The following is a 23,571-nucleotide window of genomic DNA, read 5'->3' on the forward strand; positions in this document are numbered from 1 at the left end:
ATGACTGGGTTTTACTGAGGATAGGAAGACCGACATCAGGACCAATCACCACACCTCTTCTTACCTGCCAGCGAATCAGCACAGATGTAGTTGTGTGTGGCGTGACAGAGAGGATTGTGGGGGCTTCGTCAGGGGCTGGAACAGGAGAGAAAACAAAGAACACAGCTGAAGATGTGCAGCCCTAAGAGGAATGGTAGCTAAGGTCTACCACCCAGGCGCAAATGACTAACGCAGTGGTATTCACGGTGTACAAACACACAAATAAAGGAACCACCTCACCCATTGATAAACAAGTCAAATATGGCTATTGGAATGATTTGCGGAAGGAACATTTCTTTAGTTAAAGTTAGTTCTGCTTGGTTGACATTGTTTGGTTGTAAGTGTTTTTGTTGGCGTGTACGGCTGGTCACACGGCAAACACAGATAGTGATGAACAAATCACCTATTCTACTGCTGCCAATAATGTCCTCACCACAGCAATACTTTAAGTCATCCTGACATTCTATTCAGGGAGGGATTGGAACCCAGCACTGATGTAAAACATAAATGACAGACTCCCTGCCTACGAAATGGTTTATGGGTCAATGTGGCGAAAGCAAGGACAATGAAGACCAAATCATGTGCGGATAATATGATGATTACAAGGATCTTTGTTTTCAATGCAGTAAGATACCCCAAAGTGAAAAGAGGTTAAGTCTCTTACCGTCCTGTAGTGTAGTGATAGCTTCACTCTCCTCGCTGTATTCACTGTCTCCTATGTCGTTGGTGGCTTTCACTCTAAACTGGTAGGAGGTGAAGGGCTTCAGCCTAACATGAAGCGATGGAACATAAGACAACATCATTCTCAGTGACATTTTTCATGTGACATTTTTCAACTATTCAACTTCCATCTAGGGCTAAGTGCAGCCTTTCCAAGCAAATCTCTAAAATACTGTGCGACAGAAAACTTTCCACTATGTCCCCCTGTTAGTGCACTAGGTAGGGTGCATACTGTACCTGCCAACTATGTAGAAGCTGGCCTCGTGGTTGACCGAGGCAGAGTGTACGGTCCAGTTGCTACTGGTAGTGCACTAGGAAGGGTGCTGGGTAGTGTGCTAGGTAGGGTGCATACTGTACCTAGCTACTATGTAGGAGCTGGCCTCGTGGGTGACCGAGGCAGAGTGGATAGTCCAGTTACTGTCGGGCAGTTCTCTCAGCTGCACGGTGTAGTAGCGGACCGGAGAGAGGCCGTCGCTGCCTGGTTCCCATGACAACAACACACTGCGGGCCTGAACATCCTTCTGGGGCACCATGGGACGATTGGTGGGCTGGGGGCGAGCTGAGAGAGTGAGTGAGAGAGTGAGAGAGAGAGTGAGAGAGTGAGAGAGTGAAAGAGTGAGAGAGTGAGTGAGAGAGAGAGAGAGTGAGTGAGAGAGTGAGAGAGAATAATGTTAACAACACGCCCATGTTCTATGGTCGGTAACAGTTTTCAGGCTATATTATAGTTATCTGCGTACAAGCTTTTATCGGGTTAAATAAATGACTTATACCATACTCAAAAGACAATAGCCTACCATACTCACTAACTTAAAGTGCTTGTATAAACACACAATTACAAATAGCTGATTACTGCAGATGTAACTGGGTGGAATATAACTAATGTAAAACCGTTGTGCTGAATCTGTAAACTACTATCAGATGAGATGAGGGTTTCTTTTGAACTCGTTGGGATGCTCTGTTGTTTATTGTAAGTGACTGACAGAACTGACTGACTCACCTCAGCCACTCTAGCATGCTGTGTCAACACTGAGAATATAAACATGTCTCTCTAACACATGTAGACAATATTCTGTGGTATGCTCTGTAAGTACAATAACTCACATGGTAATGTCACATAAAACTTCATCAAAGTACACAAAATATACAATCATTTCTGGAATGTTCTATAAAGTACAATAACTCATATACTAATGTTTTATACTACTTCTTCTTAAAACGCATATTTCCATGTTTCTATAGTAACCTCACTTTTTGGTACATTCACCAAGTACAATAGGTTATACACTAATGTGATACAATACTTCATCTAACATATGTTTCAATTCATATGTTTACCTCTCTTCTCAGTGGTGACCACCAGTGCCTCTGCGGCCTCTCCCCAGCCCTTGCGTGTCTGGGCTGTGATGCGGAACACATACATTGAATCTCTTTTCAGGCCCGTCACCATGTACTGACGAGCACTCGGGTTCAGCACGTCCACTGTGGCCGTGTTGCTATTGCTCGAGTTCAAACGGTACGTGATCTGATAGGCTGAGAGGAGGAGGAAGGAAACACACATGACAGGAGAGAGAGAGTCAGAAAGAAAAGCTATGATAAACTCCTTCAAATGTTCTTCAAAATGTCCCCTAAAAAAGAAACAGGGACTCTGACACAAAAATGGCGAACAAAGGGATCAGGCTCGTTCCACGATGCTAGGTCCAAAATCGATTTATTTGTAATTATTATAGTCAAAATAAGTGTTGTTTTTGCTTGCTGTATGAGAGGGTCATTCTTATAGAGTCTGGACAGGTTAAAGGTGAAAGGTCAAGGTGTGGTCAGGGTCAAAGGTTAAATCACATACCCAGGATAATGCCATTTGGCTGAGACGGGGACTGCCAGATGAGACGCACTGATGTGGTCCGGACCTCAGGGAACAGGATGCCCACTGGAGGGCCGGGCACTGGAGACGAGAGGGGGGCAGAGGGGCTACACTTTTTAACACTTCTTCTCTTTACATCAGATGCAGTGGTTACTGAATGGTAGTATGCATTGGTCGACTATAATATCAAAGTCTGGATAGCTTTAATAAGCTATTTGAAAGCTTTTACATATCCTTTGGTATAACACATCCTGTATGAGCAGATGGATGAATGGCGATGGAGGGAATAGTCTCCGTTTTACAGACTCCTGACCAATTGTGCTAATTTGTGTATTTATACTTTAGGGTTCCTATGACTGAAAAGAGCTTCTGGACATCAGAACAGCTATCACTAACCTCGATTTAGACGAGGATTTGTATAGAAATGAGTCGGAGGCAAAAGACATTGATTTTTCCGGACCAGGCCCAAATCCCAGACACTCGAAGAAAGAGGAGATGGCATTATAGAGGCCTAACAAGACTACATCAGAGAGTGGATAAATCGCCTCTACCCTCCGTTCTATTGGCAACCTGGATGAGCTCTTATCAACGTGATCTGAAGAACTGTAATATCCTATGTTTTGCTGAGTCGTGGCTGAACAAGGACATGGTAAAGATACATCTAGCTGTTCGGCAGGACAGAAAGTCAGCGTCGGGGGAAGCTCAGGGGAGGGGTTGTGTGTCTCTTTGTTAACAACAGCCTGTGCACGATCGCTAATATTAATATTCTGCTCGTCTGAGTTAAAATATTTAATGATAAGCTGTAGGCCATACTATTTACCTCCACAAACCGATGCTGGCGCAAAGACTGCACTCAATGAGCTGTATTCTGCCATAACCAAACAAGAAAATGCTCCCCCAGAGGCAGCGCTCCTCGTGGCCAGTGACGTTAATGCAGGAAAACTGATTTCTACTAGCCTGTCACCTGTGCGCCTAGAGGAGAAAAAACTTTACATCACCTTTCCTCAACACACAGAGACTCATACAAAGCTCTCCTTCACCCTCCTTTTAGCAAATCTGACCATAACTCTATCCTCCTGATTCCTGCTTACAAACAAAAACTCAAACAAGAAGTACCAATGACCTGCTCAATACGGAAGTGGTCAGATGACTCGGATGCTAAGCTACAGGACTGTTTCGCTAGCACAGACTGAAATATGTTCTGGGATTTATCCGATGGCATTGAGCAGTTTACCACATCAGTTATTAATAAGTGCATCAACTACGTCATCCCCAAAGCGACCATGCGTACATATCCCAACCAGAAACCATGGATTTCAGGCAACATCCGCACTGAGCTAAAGGCAAGAGTTGACGTTTTCATGGAGTGGGACACTAATCCATACTCTTATATAAAATTCCGCTACTACAGGCAAAGCATCAATGCAGGACCAATATCGAATCCTACTACACCGGCTCTGATGCATATCAGATATGGCAGGGCTTGATCAATCACGGATTAAAAAGGGAAACCAAGCCGCAAGCTGTCCCTGTGACGCGAGCCTACCAGACAAGCAAAACACCTTCTATGCTCTCTTTGAGGCTAGCAACACTGAACCATGCATGAGAGTACCAGCTGTTCCGGACGACTATGTGATCACGCTCTCCGTAGCCCAAGTGAGTAAGACCGTTAAATATTGACTGATTATCAGGACGAGTATTCAGAGTATGCGCTGACCAGTTAGCATGTCTTCACTGACATTTTCAACCTCTCCCTGACCCAGTCTGTAATACCTACATGTTTCCAGCAGACTACCATAGTCCCTGTGTCCAAGAACGCAAAGGTAACCTGTCTAAATGACTTTTGCCCCCTGGGCACTTATATCTGCAGCCATGAAATGCTTTGAAAGCCTGGTGATGGCTCACATCAACACCATCATCCCAGACAACCTGGACCCACTCCAATTCGCATACCGCCTCAGCAGATCCACAGATGACCTGAACCCCACCTGAACAAAAGGAACACCTATGAGGGCCTCCCGGGTGGCGCAGTGGTCTAGGGCACTGCATCGCAGCGCTAGCTGTGCCACCAGAGTCTCTGGGTTCGCGCCCAGGCTCTGTCGCAGCCGGCCGCGACCGGGAGTTCCGTGGGGCGACGCACAATTGGCCTAGCGTCGTCCGGGTTAGGGAGGGTTTGGCCGGTAGGGATATCCTTGTCTCATCGCGCTCCAGCGACTCCTGTGGCGGGCCGGGCGCAGTGCGCGCTAACCAAGGGGGTCGGGTGCACGGTGTTTCCTCCGACACATTGGTGTGGCTGGCTTCCGGGTTGGAGGCGCGCTGTGTTAAGAAGCAGTGCGGCTTGGTTGGGTTGTGCTTCGGAGGACGCATGGCTTTCGACCTTCGTCTCTCCAGAGCCCGTACGGGAGTTGTAGCGATGAGACAAGATAGTAATTACTAGCGATTGGATACCACGAAAATTGGGGGGAAAAGGGGATAAAATAAAAAATAAAATAAATAAATAAAAAGGAACACCTATGTGAAAATGCTGTTCATTGACTACAGCACCAACACCATCATTAAGTTTGTGGTAGGCCTGATCACCAACGTTGATGAGACAGCCTACAGGGAGAAAGTCAGAAAATTGACAGTGTGGTCCAGGACAACAACATCTCCCTCAATGTGAGCAAGACAAATGACCTGATCGTTGACTACAGGAAACGGAGGGCCGAGTACACCCCATCCACATTGACGGGGCTGTAGTGGAGCAGGTTGAGAGCTTCCAGTTCCTCGATGTCCATATCACTAAGGAATTCATTCATTCCATTTTATTTTTGTGTCAATTCGCTAGTTGGCAACCCATTCCTTATGGGATTAATTGACACATAAACAAACATGACAATAATTCACTGTGATAATTCAGTGATAATTATTCTGGTGTTCTCTGCAGTACGCACCGCATAAAGAGTGAAAAATTAATCAATACATAATAGTAAATACATTTATCCAAGCAATAATTATATCCTTAGAGCAGTAAAAAAATATATATACTGAAATACTATATATACAGATGAATAAATACCAAAAAATGAAACGGAAGGCATTTGAACCAAGGCATTTGAGCTAAGGAATTATTATGGTCCAACAGTCGTGAAAAGGGCACGAAGGTTTAAAAGATTTGGCATGAGCCCTCAGATCCTCAAAACGTTCTACAACTGCACCATTGAGAGCATCTTGACTGGCTGCATCACCGCCTGGTATAGCAACTGCTTGGCATCTGACCGCAAGGCGATACAGAGGGTAGTCCGTACGGCCCAGTACATCACTGGGGCCGAGCTCCCAGCCATCCAGGACCTCAATACCAGGCAGTGTCAGAGGAAGGCCCTAAAAATTGTCAAAGACTCCAGGCACCCAAGTCATAGACTGTTCTCTCTGCTACTACACAGCAAGCGGTACCAATGTCTGGAACCAACAAGACCCTGAAAAGCTTCTCCCCTCAAGCCATAAGACTGCAAAATAGTTAGTTAAATAGTTCATCAATAGCTACCCAGACTATTGCATTGACCATTTTTGCATGAACTCTTTTGACTCATCACGTGCTGCTGTTACTGTTTATTATCTAGCCTGCTGCCTAGTCACTTTAAGTTTACCTATATGTACATCTACCTCAATTACCTTGTACCCCTGCACATCGTCTCAGTACTGCTACCCTGTGTATACAGCCAAGTTATCGTTAGTCATTGTGTAACTATTCCTTGTGTTATCATTTTTCTATAATATATATTTTTTTCTCTGCATTGTTGGGAAGGGCCCGTAAGCATTTCACTGTTAGTCTACACATGTTGTTTACGAAGCATGTAACAAATAACATTTTAATGTATACATCACTGTTCATTATCTAAGGTATTCTAAATTTAGACAGGCAGATATCAGGCAGCCCAGGGCGTACCGTCGTCCAGGGTCCTCTCCAGTATGAGTGGTGAGCTGGGCATGCCGTCTCCGATGCGGGTGAAGGCCAGGACCTGGATCTCATAAAGAACGTATTTCCCCAGACCAGTCAGCTGGACACTGTGGCTGGCGTTCCCCTCTATTGTCCACAACTGGAGGGACGAGTCAGAGTCCTTCTCCTTATACAACACCTGAAGGAGGGAGAGGAGAGGAAAAGAGAGGGAAGAGGGGAGTGGAGAGGGAAGATGGGAAGAGAGAGGGGAAAACAGAGTGGAAGAGAGACGGGATGAGAGAATGGAATTAGGCAAGAGAGAAGGAAGAGGGAAAGAGCAAAAGGAAGGAATTGGATTAGAAAGGAGAGTGAGTAATGGAATTATTGTGTTGTACAGTATTGTGTCCCTCTTGGAGGCGAGGGTGATAACTGAACGTCTCACACACCTTGTAGCCCAAGATAAGTCCATTCCGATCTTGTTCTGGTACTTCAACCCAGCGCACCAGGATACTGCTGGAGGTGGTGGCGAAGGCTGACATGTTGGTAGGGCCACAGGAAGGGACTAAATAAAATAAAGAAAAAATTAATAAACTAACTTTTATAAACTAAATGCGTTCCATGATGTTCATGGGCCTTTGTGTGTGTGTGTGTGTAAGAGAGAGAGAGAGAGCGTGTGCTTGTGTGTGTAGCATTGAAGACACATACTGGTGAACCACTGAGGCCTAGTGTCTAACCCAGGCGTGGCTGTAGCTCCAGAGAGAGTACAGCTCTATATCAGGCCAGCTAGGCCACGGCTCCTTCCTGGCACTCATCCCTGGACATTAAACAGGGATTCAGAAGAATTTGCTGGAGTGAGTTGAAAAAAGGAAAAAAGCAGAGGAATTCCACATTCTAGCCCATGTGTTCCCAATTTCCTCCTCTACTCCCCTCCTCTACTCCCCGCTCCCTAAAGTCTGGTATCCACAGTGACTGCACCAGCACAGTGAGAGAACATCCTAACCCTTTGCCTCTTCTACAAGAACATCCAGAGACAGCAAGACAAAGCGTAACGAAAGAACAACTCATGCCTCACTTTAGTTGGTTTTTGAGAGAGAGAGAGAGAGAGGGACTGTGTGAAGGAGCAGAATGCAGGCAGACCGGTTGGTGTCCATTTCATAAGGCTCCATGAGGCAGGAAGAATAAAATTACCCTGGCCCCCATACCATACGCGTGGGTAGATAAAAGAGGTAATATGCAGGAAGTCTGGGCCATACCCACACATGTGTGATTACAGCCTGATAGTTTAATAGTGTGGGTGGATGAGGCAGTAGCCATAGGAACATACAGTAGCAGTAGGTCATGCCTTTTATGTCCTAAAATGAATGAAGTCTGTAGATCAAAGAGTGCCAAAATTAAAGACTGAACATCAGTGCTGTGTGTGAGACTACACCAACTGTTGTGATGTTATTAACCAGATAAAACAGGATATACTGTAATCAAAGAAAATGTAACTACAGCGCAAATTCCCCTATGTTAAATGACCACTGAAAGTACGTACCTGTATAGACACTGAACAGTGTTGAATTAAAACACTGCTTAGTGTAAAGCATGATTTGTATATTTCCCAAAATGCCTTGCCTTTCGAGTTAATTGTAGTGTAACCACCCATTACTGAATGTGTTAGTGCCAAAGATATGCTTGTCGCATTCATCCATATTCAGTCCTACGGACTTCACCAAGTGAGATCCTAAGTGAATATGTTATTAAAATGGTATTATTTAACACAATACAATATATATTTCATAAGGCATTATTTTAAGGGCTTAAGCAAAATAAAAAACTGGTTTGCAGGGATTGGATCACTTAGTTTTGGGATTGGTTCACAAGGTTGGTTTGTTGAAGGTGGGTTATTGAGATATGACCCAGCGTCAGATCAGAAGACTGGAGGCTGGGCTTAGTAGGGGCGTGGCTTGAAATAAGTTATTTTTGGCCTCCCATGAGAGTAAATGTCATTCTGGTTCATCTGATCTGTTGAATTGTTTTTACATTATAGTCAAACACTAACACTTTTGTAGCTTTAATGAAGGTTACAGAAGCATACTGAAAGCATTCAGAACTGTGACTTATTCCACATTTTTTAGGTTACAGCCTTATTCTGAAATTGATTATTTTTCCCCCTTATCAATCTACACACAATACCCCATAATGACAAAGCAAAAACAAGTTTTTAGAAATGTTAGTAAATTTATAAAATAAAAAAATATTAGGTTTATATAAGTATTCAGACCCTTTACTCAGTACTTTGTTTAAGCACCTTCAGCAGCCTCGAGTCTTCTTAGGTATGACGGCTTTAATCAAGGATATCTCTGAAATTTGCTCCGTTCATCTTTGCCTCGATCCTAACTGGTCTCCCAGTCCCTGCCGCTGAAAAACATATCCACAGCATGATGCTGCCATAACGATGGTGCCATGTTTCCTCCAAACCTGCCACTTGGCATTCAGGCCAAAGAGTTCAATCTTGGTTTCATCAGACCAGATAATCTTGTTTCTCATGGTCTGAGAGTCTTTAAATGACTTTTGTCAAACCCCAAGCGGGTTGTCATGTGTCTTTTACTGAGGCGTGGCGTCCGTCTGGCCACTCTACCATAAAGACCTGATTGGTGGAGTGCTGCAGAGATGATTGTCCTTTTGGAAGGTCCTCCCATCTCCACAGAAGATCTCTAGAGCTCTGTCAGAGTTACCATCGATTGCTCAGTTTGGCTGGGCGACCAGCTCTAGGAAGAGTCTTGGTGGTTGCAAACTTCTTCTATTTAAGAATGATGAAGGCCACTTGGGGACCTTCAATGCTGCAGACAATTTTTGGTATCCTTCTCCAGATCTGTCCCTCGACACAATCCTGTCTCGGTGCTCTATGGACAATTCCTTTGACCTCATGACTTGGTTTTTGCTCTGACATGTACCGTCAACTGTGGGACCTTATATAGACAGGTCTGTGCCTTTCCAAATCATGTCCAATCAATTGAATTCACCACAGGTGGACTCCAATCAAGTTGTAGAAATATCTCAAGGATGATCAATGGAAACAGGATTCACCTGAGCTCAATTTAGAGTCTCATAGCAAAGGGTCTGAATACTTACGTAAATAAGGTATTTACATTTATTTTATTTTATAAATGAGCAAAAACGTCTAGAAACCATTTTCGCTTTGTCATTATGGGGTATTGGGATGTCATTATGTGGTATTGTGATGTCATTATGGGGTATTGTGATGTCATTATGGGGTATTGTGATGTCATTATGGGGTATTGTGTGTAGAGTGTTGAGGATAAAAAAAAAATCAATTTTAGAATAAGGCTGTAACATAACAAACTGTGTAAAAAGTCAAGGGGTCTGAATACTTTCCGAAAGGCACTGTATGAGTTCATTCAAAGCCTATGCAAATCACCATGTAATATCCCTATGTGATATCCCAATGGGATAGCAACCCCTAAAGTGCAAAAATATAAGAACAATTTTACATCATAGTGTACAAACTCAACATGATCAACTGGAATGACACTTACTCTCGCAGGTGGCCAAAAATAACTATTTAAAAATAACTATCCTCCCGAAGATAACCTATGGATGACATTAAAAAAGACCCGCTGCTTGGTAAACCCAGAATGAAAGTGATCAAAAATTACATTAACGGTTAAATTAACCCATGTTTGGCCAACCTGGTGGGTTATTCACACAACCTGTCACATTATGATGTCTTACAAAGTGAAGTTTAATTTGAAATCCAGCCAGAGTGGGGATTTCTAACCTTCTGAGTTTCTTATCACCCGCAACCTGAATTCATTGTTGGGAAAACTGAAATATGAAACTACCTAATGGATCTAAACTGGAAAAACCATTTCGGTAACGGGTACAATGAATCCAAGTAACATATTGGATTAGTTTAGAAAATGTATGGCATTTATATTTAAGAAGCATTAAGAATCAATCAATGTACATGCAAAAACATAGATATTGAAAGGAAATATTCTTAAAATCAACCTGCATTAGAGGATGCTGGGAAATATGATAATGATGGGCATGGTTTTGGTTCAACTCCGGTTATTAACACCAACATTGGGGTTATTTTACACAAATGAGTGTTTATTCAACACTTACAGGGTTAAATGATATGTTTAGAGTGTAGGCCCGCAAAATAAGGCCTTATGAAGTACATACTGTGTTAAATAATAACGTTTTATTCACTCAGGATCTCACTTGGTAATGTGTCCATAACTGAAAATGGATTAATGCAACAACCTGTCCCTAACAAATATAGTCATGGGTGGCAACTCTACAATTCACTCGAAAGGCAAGGCACTCTGGGAAATAAAGCTTTACACCAAGCAGTCTGTTAATTTAACACTTTCCAGTGTCTACAGAGGTCCACACTTTCAGTGTTAATTTAACACTGGATAATTTTCTGTGTAATTGCATATAGTATGTGTCTCAAATTGCACACTATTCCCTATGGGCGCCGGTCAAAAGTATTGCACTATACTGTATAGAGAATAGGGTGCCATTTGAGGCGCATACATAGAGTGTGATGTGTAATCTCACCAGACTCCCTGGTCCTCCCTCTGACTGGCTGGCTCCAGGGCCCGGCCCCGATACCGTTGAGAGCCTGAACCCTGACCTCATACTCTGTCCACTCCTCCAGGTCCTCGATAGTGAACTCCCTCTCCAGCCGGTCAGCTATCACATGGGTCAGCGCCTTGCCCTGGGAGCCTGTACGGGAGTACTGGAGCCGGTAGCCCAACAGATCTGGGTTCCCATTGTACTCCCACTCTGGTAGGGGCTGGGAGGGGGGTGAGAGAGAAAGAGGGAGAGGGAGGGGGAGAGAAAGAAGGAGAAGGGGGGGGTGGAGAGGGAGAGAGCGAGAGGGAGAAAGAGAAAGAGGGAAAATGAAAGAAAGAAATGAGAGATAAAAACTACAACACACGAAGACACACAGACACCAGTCATCATCGCTTGATGAAAAACTCAGAGCATCACATCATAATGTTAGTCTGTTGAGACGTCACGTACCACCCATCGAAGCCACAGACTGGTCTCGCTGGCCGTGCGCAGGGTGACGTTTGCGGGGGACATGTCTGGAGGGGCCTGCAAGGTCTGGATCTTTCTGGAGGGCTGACTTGGAGGACTGGTTCCCACAATGTTTACCTGACGCATACGGAACCTAGCAGGAGACAGGAAACAAGAGCAAAGTTATCACAGGAGTAATCCATAGGGTTCCATAAGAGTTTTTTGTGGCCAGGTCACATGGTCAGGAAAAACACAGGGTTCTACGAATAGAATAGAATAGAGTTAAGGCTGTGCTCAATTGGGGGTAGGTGGGCCTCACACTTGTAGAATGGGTAGGGGTCAAGGTATATGAGTTAAGTATAGTACCTGTCAAAGGTGTAGGGGTACATAGCAACCTACCTGTAGAAAGTGGGTACATAGCAGCCTACCTGTAGAAAGTGTATGGGTTGAGTCCTGGCACCTCCATGGAGCGGGCATCAGGCTCGTTGGGCAGCTGGTGAACAATCACCCAGTCTTCATTGTCTCCTATCACACTGACCTGAACACAACAACAACACACAACACAACATGATATACGCTGCATACCAAATGGCACCCTATACAGTAAGTAGTGCAGTATATAGGTAATAGGTTGCCTCTTGGGAGTTATAGTCGATGTGGGTCACAGATCAGGGGGGAGCGGTCAGACACTTTATGCCCAGGATAAGCTCATCTCTCTGGGGAAGAAGGCCTTCTTACCTGGGCCTCTACCTGCCAGCGAGAGATGGAGGTCTTTCCATCATAGCCAGGTTTGAACTGGAGGGTGATGGATCGAGGGCCGATGTTGGAGATGGCCATGTTGGTGGGAGGACCAGGCAGCTCTACACACACAGAGAGAGAGACAGAGGGAGAGAGCGAGAGAGAAAGAGAAAGAGAGAGTTTTAACTTTATTTTCCATTTGAAAGGAGGGAATAATACAGGGAGAAAGAGAAGGACCAGAAAGGGTATCAAGAGTGAGACAGGGCCTTTAATATAGTAAAGAGTTGTAAGTAATAAGTGGGGCAGTAATCATAACACAGTGGTCTCTATGCCTAATGTGATGCTTTTTTAAATTTGACTTAGGTTTTCTACATTGTGTATCTCTATCTTTTAAATCCTTACTGGTTTAGGAAGTAATGTTTTCAGAACTATGCATCTACTATATTCAGAAATGAAAGATTAACTTAGTTCCCCAATAAGTATTTCTGAATGAAAAGTATCAATAAGATTATTCAGGCTTGGATCTCAGTTCTCATATCTGTGCTCTGGAGTAGTCTAAAAGTTGTCTACAGGGAAATATATTACTGAGTGACAGTGCAACCTTGTGCTCTAAAATGGATATTGCACCGGAGATGAGCCAATGCTTTTGAGTTATCTCGCTCTCATGAGAGTTTCGCTTCACTCAACTCAAAGTTCTCAAAAAGAACAAACAAAACTTTTCAGGTTGGCAGGACTAGATGGGGATCTAGGACAAAGCTCTCATAGTCCTATAAATAGTATGCCAAATTCATGATGTTAGTAATAAACATTTACATTTGGATACCTTATTTGTATTTGTTTTGTGATATCCAATTAGGATCTTGTCTCATCACTGCAACTGCCCAACGGGCTCGGGAGAGGCAAAGATCAAGTCATGCCTCCTCCGAAACATGACCCGTCAAACCGCGCTCCTTAACACCCGCCCGCACCAATGTGTCACAGGAAACACTGTTCAACTGACGACCGAAGTCAGCCTGCAGGCGCCCAGCCACCACATGAAGTCGCTAGAGCGCGATGAGCCAATTGTGCACAGCCCTTTGTGACTCCTGGTCATGGCTGGTTGTGACACAGCCGGGGATCGAACCCGAGTCTGTAGTGTCACATGGGAGGCCTTGGATACGGTCTTTTTACGTACGTTATGAATAATACAAAAATACAACATCCAAATGTAAATGTTTATTATTAGCTGAATATGACATTGATTCTGAACATAAGCTAGTGTATGTAAGTGTGTAACTCTTGAAATGGCACGTGCACAGATAGAGGACTAAGGGTGCTGCAACACCTGCGATTTTGCCCTCCTATTAAAAAAGTGCCCCTTTGATTGTTGAAGTTTTCTAAACTTATTACTATTTATTTTATTTGCAGTCTTTTTTCTCACAATCAAACCAGACAATTTCTCATAAACTCATGAGTCTTGAAAAAAGTCCCCTCCCTACCTTTCCGCCAGTCCGTTGCTGCACTTGTGCTCTGCATAGTTCTAATGTGAAATGTGAAGCGGGACTAATTGCCAGGCAACCACTATGGTGATTTGGTTCAGTCACCTTCATTTAATCCCTTTGCTTTAATGTCATACCAATACACCAATACATAAACTCTGCTGCAAGTAAAACAACAGACCTCACCATTGCACAAGGCAGCTTGCCAAATCACACCCTATTCCCTATATAGTGCACTAACTTCGGCCAGAGCCCTATGGGACCTGGTCAAAAGCAGTGTACTAATAGAGTGCCATTTGGGATGCAAGACTGAGACACAAGCACACCCCAGGGCACTGTATAGTGAAAGGGGCCAACTCTTCAAGGTGATGGAGTGGGTCCATTGGCTCATAATGAAATGGACTATAGACTATATGACTAGAATAGTAAAATCAGCACCTTTAAATCATTAGCATGCCTGGTTATTCAGACAATAGCACAGAGAGAGATCTCTAGGGTGGAGGCGTACAGCTATAGCCATAGTAATCACCATTCTGGGAACGATAACCACACCTTACTAACTGTGGCCCTCGATAGAATGGGTCTTTTTATTTGACAGCTCTGAAAGACATACTGTATAGTGTCTGGGGGAACCGCCGGTGCAATAATAATTGACTGGAAGTATTTTCTTTTTTATAATACACTGTAGCATGTTTTAATAGGAAATCGTAAACTGGAATTATCCTAAATGGTCTCGATGGGCTCTTACTTTTGGTCGGGTTTCTGGGTGAAGTGTATTAAAATATAATTCTGAACTGTCTGTTTTGAAGTGGAGAAGTAAGTCCCCTCGTCTGGCGTAGTCTCATACTTTATGGCTCTCTGTCTGTCACAGTTCTGCCTGCCTGACTGCCTGCCTGACTGACTGACTGGGGTACGTTTTCATAGTGTCTGGAGCAAGACAGACACACACACAGTTACTGTCACTCAGGATTCTGTAGGAATGGTGAGAGGTTAGGGACGTTTGGTGATGGAGGTGATGGGTGACAGGGCAGCCCACTGGAAGCTGGGTTCTGGCTAGGTTTCTGGGGGTGGCAGACAATGTTTTAGGTAAGGGCTGGACATGGACTGAGGAGGGTTAGTGATGCTGAGGCTAGTAATCAGGATACCAACTAGCACTCTGGCTGAGCTCAGTCAGGGCTGCATCTGATATGGAACCCTGAATACAGTGCACTATAAATTGAATAAGGGGCCTATTTATTCTGAATCACCTTTATTCTGAGCCATCGATAATACTGACCTTGAGGCACTCCAGAAGAGATGGTAGAGGAGGACAGTTTCCCCTGGCTGGTGCTAGGGATAACAGGGTAGGGTTAGGGACTGGCTGGGAACTGACCTGGAGGCACTCCAGAAGAGATGGTGGAGGAGGACAGTTGTCCCTGGCCCTTGGAGGTCATGCCGGCCACCTCGATGGTGTAGGTGGTGAGGGCGGTCAGCCCCGTGACGCGGTACTCCAGGGTCACGTTGGGGAGGTAGTGGGTCACCCGTGTGTTGGTGCGGTTAAACTCCTCCCACGAGATACGGTAGCCTGGAATAGAGAATCAATCAAATTCATCAATAAATACAATATTATTTGTGTATAGATTTTTTTACAAATACGAACTGAGCCTAATAGAAGAGAAACAGAGGACATTGATGAACAGAGGGAGGTGTATGGGTGGCCAGATCCATTGTGAATAAAGACAACTCTTAACATGAAGTGGGTCATCTTCTTCAGCTCTAATGTATTTGGCATGGCGTACCTGTGAGGACTCCATTCTTCTCTCCAGGTTCTCTCCAGCTCACTTTGAGAGACGTGTCTAGGATATCTGTGAAGCTCAGGTGACCCACAGCCCCAGGAGCTAGAGAGGAGGGCACGGTGGTTATTAGGATGAGAATTATAACACAATGGATCCCATGGAGCTCAATGGCATTCACAATTATATAGATGTCTTGTTGTACTATATTGAATAGCAAACAACATTTATTAAGTGTAATTTAATAAGTCTGTTTAACAAGAAATCAGGAAAATGTGGCTTTTACACTTTGAACAGTCATTACAGCTACTAAAATAGGCAACATTTTACTTGGAAAATAGCGTAATTACAAGTAGAGGCCCAGTACAGTATGGCCAACCAATTATCTCTTGAGAAAATGTGTCCCAATTATGTGTGGATGTGTGCAGAAACCCAAATGTAGCCTACGCATTCATTAGATCTGTAGAACTAGGCTGTTAGGCTGTGCTGAATAATAGATTTGACCCAGTGGGCATGTTTCAGTATGATTGGCCATGTCCATTCAACAGTGTGTGTGTGTGTGTGTGTGTGTGTGTGTGTGTGTGTGTGTGTGTGTGTGTGTGTGTGTGTGTGTGTGTGTGTGTGTGTGTGTGTGTGTGTGTGTGTGTGTGTGTGTGTGTGTGTGTGCGAGCGGGTGTGTGTGTGCGAGTGTGTGTGTGTGTGTGTGTGTGTGTGTGTGTGTGTGTGTGTGTGTGTGTGTGTGTGTGTGTGTGTGTGTGTGTGTGCGGGTGTGTGTGTGTGTGTGTGCGAGTGTGTGTGTGTGTGTGTGTGTGTGTGTGTGTGTGTGTGTGTGTGTGTGTGTGTGTGTGTGTGTGTGTGTGTGTGTGTGTGTGTGTGTGTGTGTGTGTGTGTGAGCGGGTGCATTTGGAACTCACTGTCTTCATGTGTCCTAAGGCCTTTAGCAGGGCTGCGGGGTCCATCCCCTGGCGTAGTGAAACAAAGCACAGAGGTGTAGTACTCTCTGAACTTCTTCAGCCCTGTCACGTAGCCCACATGCACACTATCCTGGAAGTTAGGTCTCACTGTAACCATGGTGACCTCCTCTTCCTGACCTGGCTCCCATGCCAACAGCTAGCAGAATGGGAAATGGGAACAGAGAAGGAAGAACGTGAGATCAAACTGGAAATAAGAAGTAAATGGTAGAACATAAACAGTAGAACATCTTATATGACTGACTGGTTTTACCTTCAGCCCTCAATTTGATATTGTGAATGAACAAAAGAGCACCAGATACCATATTAACTCTTTCATTGCCCACAATTTCCACCACACATTTTACCTAAATAGAACTGTTCCTCTCCAAGTCTAATCATGTTCACATTTTGTTTAAACCAACTCTCCTCCCTTTCATGTGCTTTTGACCTACTCTGGGGTGTCATGTGGCATCATAATTATTATATGAACGGTTAGTGTCACTCTAAACATATTCTTGTCAGTGAGTAAGCACTGGAAGGCAGGGCTGGAATGAGTCCACAGAGAGAGAGAAAGAGAGTGAAAAAGAGAGATTTCAGTTGCGGTGTATAGCAGGTCTAATGTAGAGGGATTGCACACACATAACAGAATGAGAGTTAATGTACCGAGTGGTCAATTAGGTGATTAGACAAATACTACCCGTGGCAAAAATATTGGGTCTATTTCAATCTTGGTTCCCAGGCTGTAAGTAGAGTTTGACTCTGGGAAAGAGTGCAGTGGTGTGGGTGTGTGAGCTGAATGTGGAATAAATGGATGCCCACTCTGCACACTCACTCATACAAAACACACACCTCATTCAAAACACACTCACTCATACAAAACACACACCTCATTCAAAACACACTCACTCATACAAAACACACACCTCATACAAAACACACACCTCATTCAAAACCCACACACTCATACAAAACACACACACAAGCTATCGCACACACACCTCATACTCACGAACAAGCACATACATTGGTTGTTCCACAAAATGAGTGCCTTTTGGACATGCAAACTTTTAAGAAATTAACTTTAAAATATATCTTCTTTCAACATTCAATTGCATGGAGGATATGTTTAGCCTACGGGAAAACACATTTCCCATCTCAGGCATTAAAATCCTGAGAACTAAGAGCATTTTATCTGCACTTTCACCACACTGTCTGTCAACCCTGTTACGGAAACTTATGTAACTATTATTTAAAAGCATTTATTTGATAAACCCAACATTCCTCATTGTTTAAGTATCCCTTCTACAAATAAACTCACATATAATATCAAACTGTTGGGCTGCTAACAGGGTTGACGATAACAGAGTTGAGGTTTTAGGTGAAGATCAGCCATTATTCCTCATGTGGTGAAGAGCATGGGAACACATGGTGTTCATGAAATTAGGAATTAGACATATGTTGCACACATCAAATTCAAGTTTTCCTAACATAAATTAAGCAAACAGACCACCTCAGTCAAAGATGATAAAACAATTATAAATATACCAAAAAGAGAGAGATTTCCTTCCTTTTCCACCATGCTGTTTAGAAGACCCAAACCATGTCACCTGCTGTGAATCATTTATACAATTGTACATTATTTTAAAGGGGTAAATTGTTGCCATTACAGGGTTTACTTTAAAATGAGGGACAGACACAAATGAATCACTAATCACGTGGAATATAAATAATCATCTTCAGAAATGACTGTCAAAGCAGCAAAATAACTAGGCCTTTACAATGATGCTGAAATTGGGAAAATGTTTGTACAAAGTGGGTTGAAATCTTCCTAGAACTGATACAGGGTTGATGGAGGAACATGTAAAAAAATGCAGAAATTTCACATTTTAGCAAGCCTTTATTCATATAAAAAAATCAGCTTTATTGAATTCTCCATGTGGTCTATGGTGCACTTGATTGACTATAACATGCTTTTAAAATTCAATATTGGTGCCCAATTTCTACTTAAAATGTCAAAAGGACACAAAAGGGGGCTCCCGAGTGGCGCAGCGGTCTAAGGCACTGCATCTCAGTGCTAGAGGCATCACTACAGACCCTGGTTCGATTCCAGGCTGTATCACAACCGGCCGTGATTGGGAGTCCCATAGGGCAGCGCACAATTGGCCCAGCGTCGTTCGGGGTAGGCCGTCATTGTAAATAAGAATTTGACAAGAGAAATAAACAGTAAACATCACCCTCCCTCCATCCCTCCCAGTAACCTCTCTCTTGGGACAGGCCCTGCAGTCAGAGAGAGTAGTGACGCCTGAGATGTCCTGCTAAGTGAACTCTCCAGAGAGAAACACAATGCATGTGTCATCACATCTCAAAGACTTTCTACAGAATGAAGTTCCAGTACAGCTGACTCTAAACAGTCATTCTCCATAAAGCTCATTCTGATCCTATCAAGTACATCTGTAAATAACAAAACCAGCTTTCTTAACAGTATGGGCTGGAGAGATTGAACAAACGACTTCCAGATCTAGTAAGCCACAAGATAGATAGCTGGTAAAATGCTCAGAAAATGAAAGTCAAAGAAACAAATAAAAAATTGGAAGCCATCTTTCACAATGGTTAGTAGTGGCATATCTCTTTCCCCTTGTGACACAGTATGAGACATGTACCAGCCTGTACCATTCTATCACCTAGTTGATCGATGAGACTGCACCTAATGACAGGCTGTCTCTAACCTCGCAGCCATAGTTCTATCACCCATTAAATGGTACTGCCCTTAGTGCCATGGTGACTTGTGTCTATCACCCATTAGATGGTACTGCCCTTAGTGACAGGGTGACTTGTGTCTTATGATGTCCCTCACCTTGTATCCCTGGTTGATCCCGTTGATGAACTGAGGGTTAGGGGCGGCCCAGGTGATACGGATGGTTGTGGAGTTGACAGCCTCTGCCTGAACATTACTGGGGGCTATAGTCGGCACTGAGGAAGATAAGTGAGAAAAAAGGAGAAGAGAGAATCAGAGAAAGAGAGAGAGAGCGAGAGAGAGATAGAGAGAGAGAGAGGGAGAGGTGAGAGGAATGGATAGAGAGAACATAAGATTAAACTAAACACCTTATAGATTGGACAGCCTTGGCTGGAAGAATTTACAGTATGTGTCTATATCCCAGGTATTGCTATTGATTCTGCAGGGCAGGGGCCGCCATATTCACTTCTTCACACCTTCCCTTTCTTCTTTTTCTTCTTCTACCCCGAGGCTCAGGACTCATTACAACACTGTAACCTTACTGCTTTCCCGTTGCATCTGCGACCTCAAACTTTAAATCTACTGCCAAGGTAGTGTAAGGTAATGTGCTATCCAGAGCGTACAGAGGATGCAACAGGAAGACACACAGCTTTCTTCAGAAAGATATCAATGTATTCAGCAAGACTTCAATGATATTTGACGTGCGTGCTAACTCCAAGCACTGACTGTGTGGTCTTCTACATGAACGGTATCAAGAAAATATCCCCGTTGAACATCCTTCTTATGTCCTCAAAACAGGCAGGGATATTTACTTAACAAGTTCATTTATGTGTCAAGTCATTAAATAGGTATACAAAGTTAACAACTCCACAGATACAATCCTTGCCATTACATTTATTTTCCACATTGTCTAAGTATTTATCTGACTGACAAGCATAAGGACCAATGAGCAGAGATTATTCCAGTTCACATCTGACTCACAAGCATAAGGGCCAATGAGCAGTGAGTATCCAGGATCACTCACCTCCCTGCAACGTCCACTCAGTGACCTTGTGGCTGAAGGTTCCTAGCCCCGCCCAATTGTAGGCTGCCACTTCAATCTCATAATTGGTCCAGATGATAAGATCTTCCAGGAGAAGGTTGGTCACGTCTGGTTTGGAGATGTTCTTACTCTGGTAGTCCACTGGAAGACCTGTCAGACGGTACCTGAGAGGAGAGATAGAGTAGGAGAGAATGAAGAGAGGGAGGAGAGAGGTTAGTCTGGTCTGGTTTGGAGATGTTACTTTGATACTCCATCAGCAGACCTGTTAGACGATACCTGAGAAGGCAATCTAGTATGAGTCGATTGTAGCCACAAGGCCACCGGGGGTGCAGAAATTGAGCACAAACGGATTCTTAGTCGTAGAACAAGGCATTCAACTCTTGCGTTTTTGTATCACGGTACCTGAGACACCGCGCCAGAGTGTTTTCATACTAGGGACTGTAGTACATAACATCTACAGTAGGGGGAAACAGAGCACAAGACTACAGCACTCGCCAGAGTGAGCAGATGACGATGACGACATTGGCTCTAACTCTAAAGGATTGGAATATCTACAGAATGCCTGCCACCTTATTTGGTCTACACCATGACACAACCAGCAACAAACCTACTGTAAACTGAGTTTATCCTTATTGATAAACTGCCAGAGACTACAACAGTAGGCCTACCCCATAAACGACTCTTTCTCTCGCATCGAACCACAGACAGTGGTTTTACTTCATTATGAACATGACTACTTATGTTATGTGCTATCGTACAGCATAACAACTCTCCTCCTTCATTCAGAGAACCAGGGATATAGCAGCCAACCCATCCTGTTATCCCATGGTGTTGTGTTCTCACCGGACGCTGTAGCCTCTGAGGATCCCGTTCTGGTGGCTCTCTGGTGGGGGCTGCCACTGGATCATGATGGACTGGTTGGTGCGGCCACTGGCGATCACGTTCTGGGGAGGAGCACTGGGAGGTTCCTCTGGTAGAGATACACTGCAGAGAGTGGAGATAGACAGAGAAAGTAGGGAACAAGAGAAAGATACAGAGAGAAATGAGGGGAAGAAAGAGGGATGTTTATCTGTCCAAAGAGGAGGGTCACGTCACACACAGATTTCAATACTCTTAAGACTGCATTTTACGCTGTCCCAGTTGATTTGTTGATCTGGCAATGAACTGTTTCTCTCTACAACTATGAGAACCACTGTCTCTGTCATAACCACTTTGTCTTTCATTGCCTCTCAGCAATAACTCATCCTATCTACCTATTTCAGCTGTGGAAAAAGCATCATTACGCCTTTTCCTAAAATATCCCCTACAGATGGAGACATAAGGTACCATTCCAGAGAGTGAAAAGGCTAAGACCACAGTGCACCAGTCAGATGATGCTCAATCAATTAAATCCAGTAAAACACTACAGTTTATTCCTACCCTGTCAAAACCAAAGAGCCTAGAGAAAGATACTGTATGACGCTTCTGAAGCAAGGCGGAGTTGAGATCAAATGGAAGCACAAAGTGCTCGATGTGAATCCCTGTGCTGTCGGGCGGGAGCGCCCTATGGCTCTACTCTCAGCTGGAGATGGCTGGGGATCCAACAGTTTGCATTTGAGCTAGCGTGACTTGCTAGCCGGTGTAAGAGGACGGTTGCGTTATGGGCCCTGGTTAAAAAGCAGTGCACTATACAGGGAATAGCGTGCCACTTGGGATGCAGGGGGGGGGGGGGGGTCATTTTAAAGGAGACACACTGTACAATATCCTAAGTGACTCAGGCTAGTGAAGCTAACCTGATCTCCACACTCTCCCGGGACACCCACAAATCCCTCTCTGAGTGAGTGAGGTGGTGGTGTGTGTCTGGCTTCATCGGCTCAAATACTGTTCCGTCAGCAGATAAACACACACATGCACACACCATGGACAATGTGTACTGGGACAGGGGATGACACACTTGTTGTCTGGGAGACTGAGTGGGCTGTTATCATTGAATAGCATGATATAAGGGGAGAGAAGGATCCTCTGAGGACCCTCACCTGCTTGCTCATGCTCATGTACACGCTTTCTAACTAACTAGCTAACTCACACAATTGTTCATTCATTTATCCACTCACCGGTCAGTCTCCTTGCTGAACTGGCCCTTTCCCACGTCATTGACGGCACACAGGCGGAACTGGTAGGAGCGTGCTGGGATGAGCCCACTGACTGTCACCGCGGTCGACTCAGGCTCTATGTTGGCCAGGAGGATAGCCCAGGGAGCGTCTAGGACAGGGAGAGAAACATACAATTAGTGGATGATCTAATCCTTATTCCTTCTATTCCTCTTACTAACTGTGGATTCTTTGTTCTCATTCTATTTTTTCTCATTCTACTCTCCTCATCTAGTTGAATTTCTTTCCTCCCTGGCTACTCCTTGCCTGGCTACCTTTCCACATCGCTCCAGACAAAATTACGTTTCTTCTCCATAATGAGTCTGGATTTGCCTCCCTCCCCTACGATTTCTAGAATGCGAATATTCTGACCATTACTGATTGGTCCCAGAAACCAATGGGCTGGGGAAGAGCCTGCCTACATGATGGCGTCATCAACTTTGAAACTTTGATTGGTTAGATTTGTTAGAGACGATCCAATCGCTGATGAATTGGCTGTGGACAACACCCCTTTTTGAAGTCACACAAACTACTTCTAGTAGGTTCAGACTGAAAGTATGTAGCGCTCAATAGAGCAGCGGATTAACTTCAGAGTCGTCAGGCAGGTGTCCACCTGAGATCACTCACTGTTCTCGGAGACCTCCAGGACGTAGTGAATTAGGGGGCTGTTCCCGTCAAAGGGTTTGGCCCATGTCAGGTTGATGGCCCTCTTCTCTGAGGAGCTCAGCAGAGACACAGGGTTCTCTGGAGCATAGGGCAGCTGCCTGTGAGGGGAAGATAGACAGATAGTCAGAGAGCTCATCAGAGAGGCGGGCAGACAGAGGAGATATGACTGGATTCGTTTTCCTATTCTTAGAGGTAAGAATTACTCAAAATCCTTCTTTATGGGAACCTAGGAGAGAAGGGAAGAAAAGAAAAGAGAGATAGACAGATAGGAGCAGTGGCGTGTATTCATGGTTGACCCATGACCCATAGTTATCCTTAAATTCGCAAATGGCCTCAGAGCGAGCCAAACAGCACCCATCTGTCTCTCTACATGTAGGTCATCTATCTGATACTGTCTTGTTGGAATGAGTATGACGTTGTTGCCGTCCGTAGTAGAGGTCGACCGATTAATCGGAATGGCCGATTAATTAGGGCCGATTTCAAGTT

At 44.2% G+C, this 23,571-nt stretch overlaps 1 protein-coding gene across 10 annotated transcripts in view; it reads right to left on the reverse strand.

The window, feature by feature from the left end:
* The window catches only part of sdk2b (sidekick cell adhesion molecule 2b), a 506,291-nt gene that overhangs the window by 38,538 nt on the left and 444,182 nt on the right, over positions 1–23,571 (reverse strand). For all 10 annotated transcript variants that reach the window (XM_055890147.1, XM_055890151.1, XM_055890145.1 and 7 more), the window contains exons 14-32: positions 23,047–23,183; positions 22,384–22,531; positions 21,134–21,274; positions 20,273–20,454; positions 19,369–19,484; positions 16,476–16,671; positions 15,568–15,666; positions 15,162–15,353; positions 12,312–12,433; positions 12,002–12,111; positions 11,577–11,727; positions 11,109–11,346; positions 6,980–7,095; positions 6,543–6,732; positions 2,600–2,698; positions 2,095–2,289; positions 1,117–1,318; positions 704–807; positions 65–135 (exon numbers count right to left, since the gene is read on the reverse strand). In XM_055890147.1, coding sequence (XP_055746122.1) covers positions 65–135; positions 704–807; positions 1,117–1,318; positions 2,095–2,289; positions 2,600–2,698; positions 6,543–6,732; positions 6,980–7,095; positions 11,109–11,346; positions 11,577–11,727; positions 12,002–12,111; positions 12,312–12,433; positions 15,162–15,353; positions 15,568–15,666; positions 16,476–16,671; positions 19,369–19,484; positions 20,273–20,454; positions 21,134–21,274; positions 22,384–22,531; positions 23,047–23,183 — 2,809 coding nt within the window. The remainder of the gene's footprint in view (positions 1–64; positions 136–703; positions 808–1,116; positions 1,319–2,094; positions 2,290–2,599; positions 2,699–6,542; positions 6,733–6,979; positions 7,096–11,108; positions 11,347–11,576; positions 11,728–12,001; positions 12,112–12,311; positions 12,434–15,161; positions 15,354–15,567; positions 15,667–16,475; positions 16,672–19,368; positions 19,485–20,272; positions 20,455–21,133; positions 21,275–22,383; positions 22,532–23,046; positions 23,184–23,571) is intronic.

Source organism: Salvelinus fontinalis, chromosome 30, assembly GCF_029448725.1.
Source record: "Salvelinus fontinalis isolate EN_2023a chromosome 30, ASM2944872v1, whole genome shotgun sequence".
Taxonomy (NCBI): domain Eukaryota; kingdom Metazoa; phylum Chordata; class Actinopteri; order Salmoniformes; family Salmonidae; genus Salvelinus; species Salvelinus fontinalis.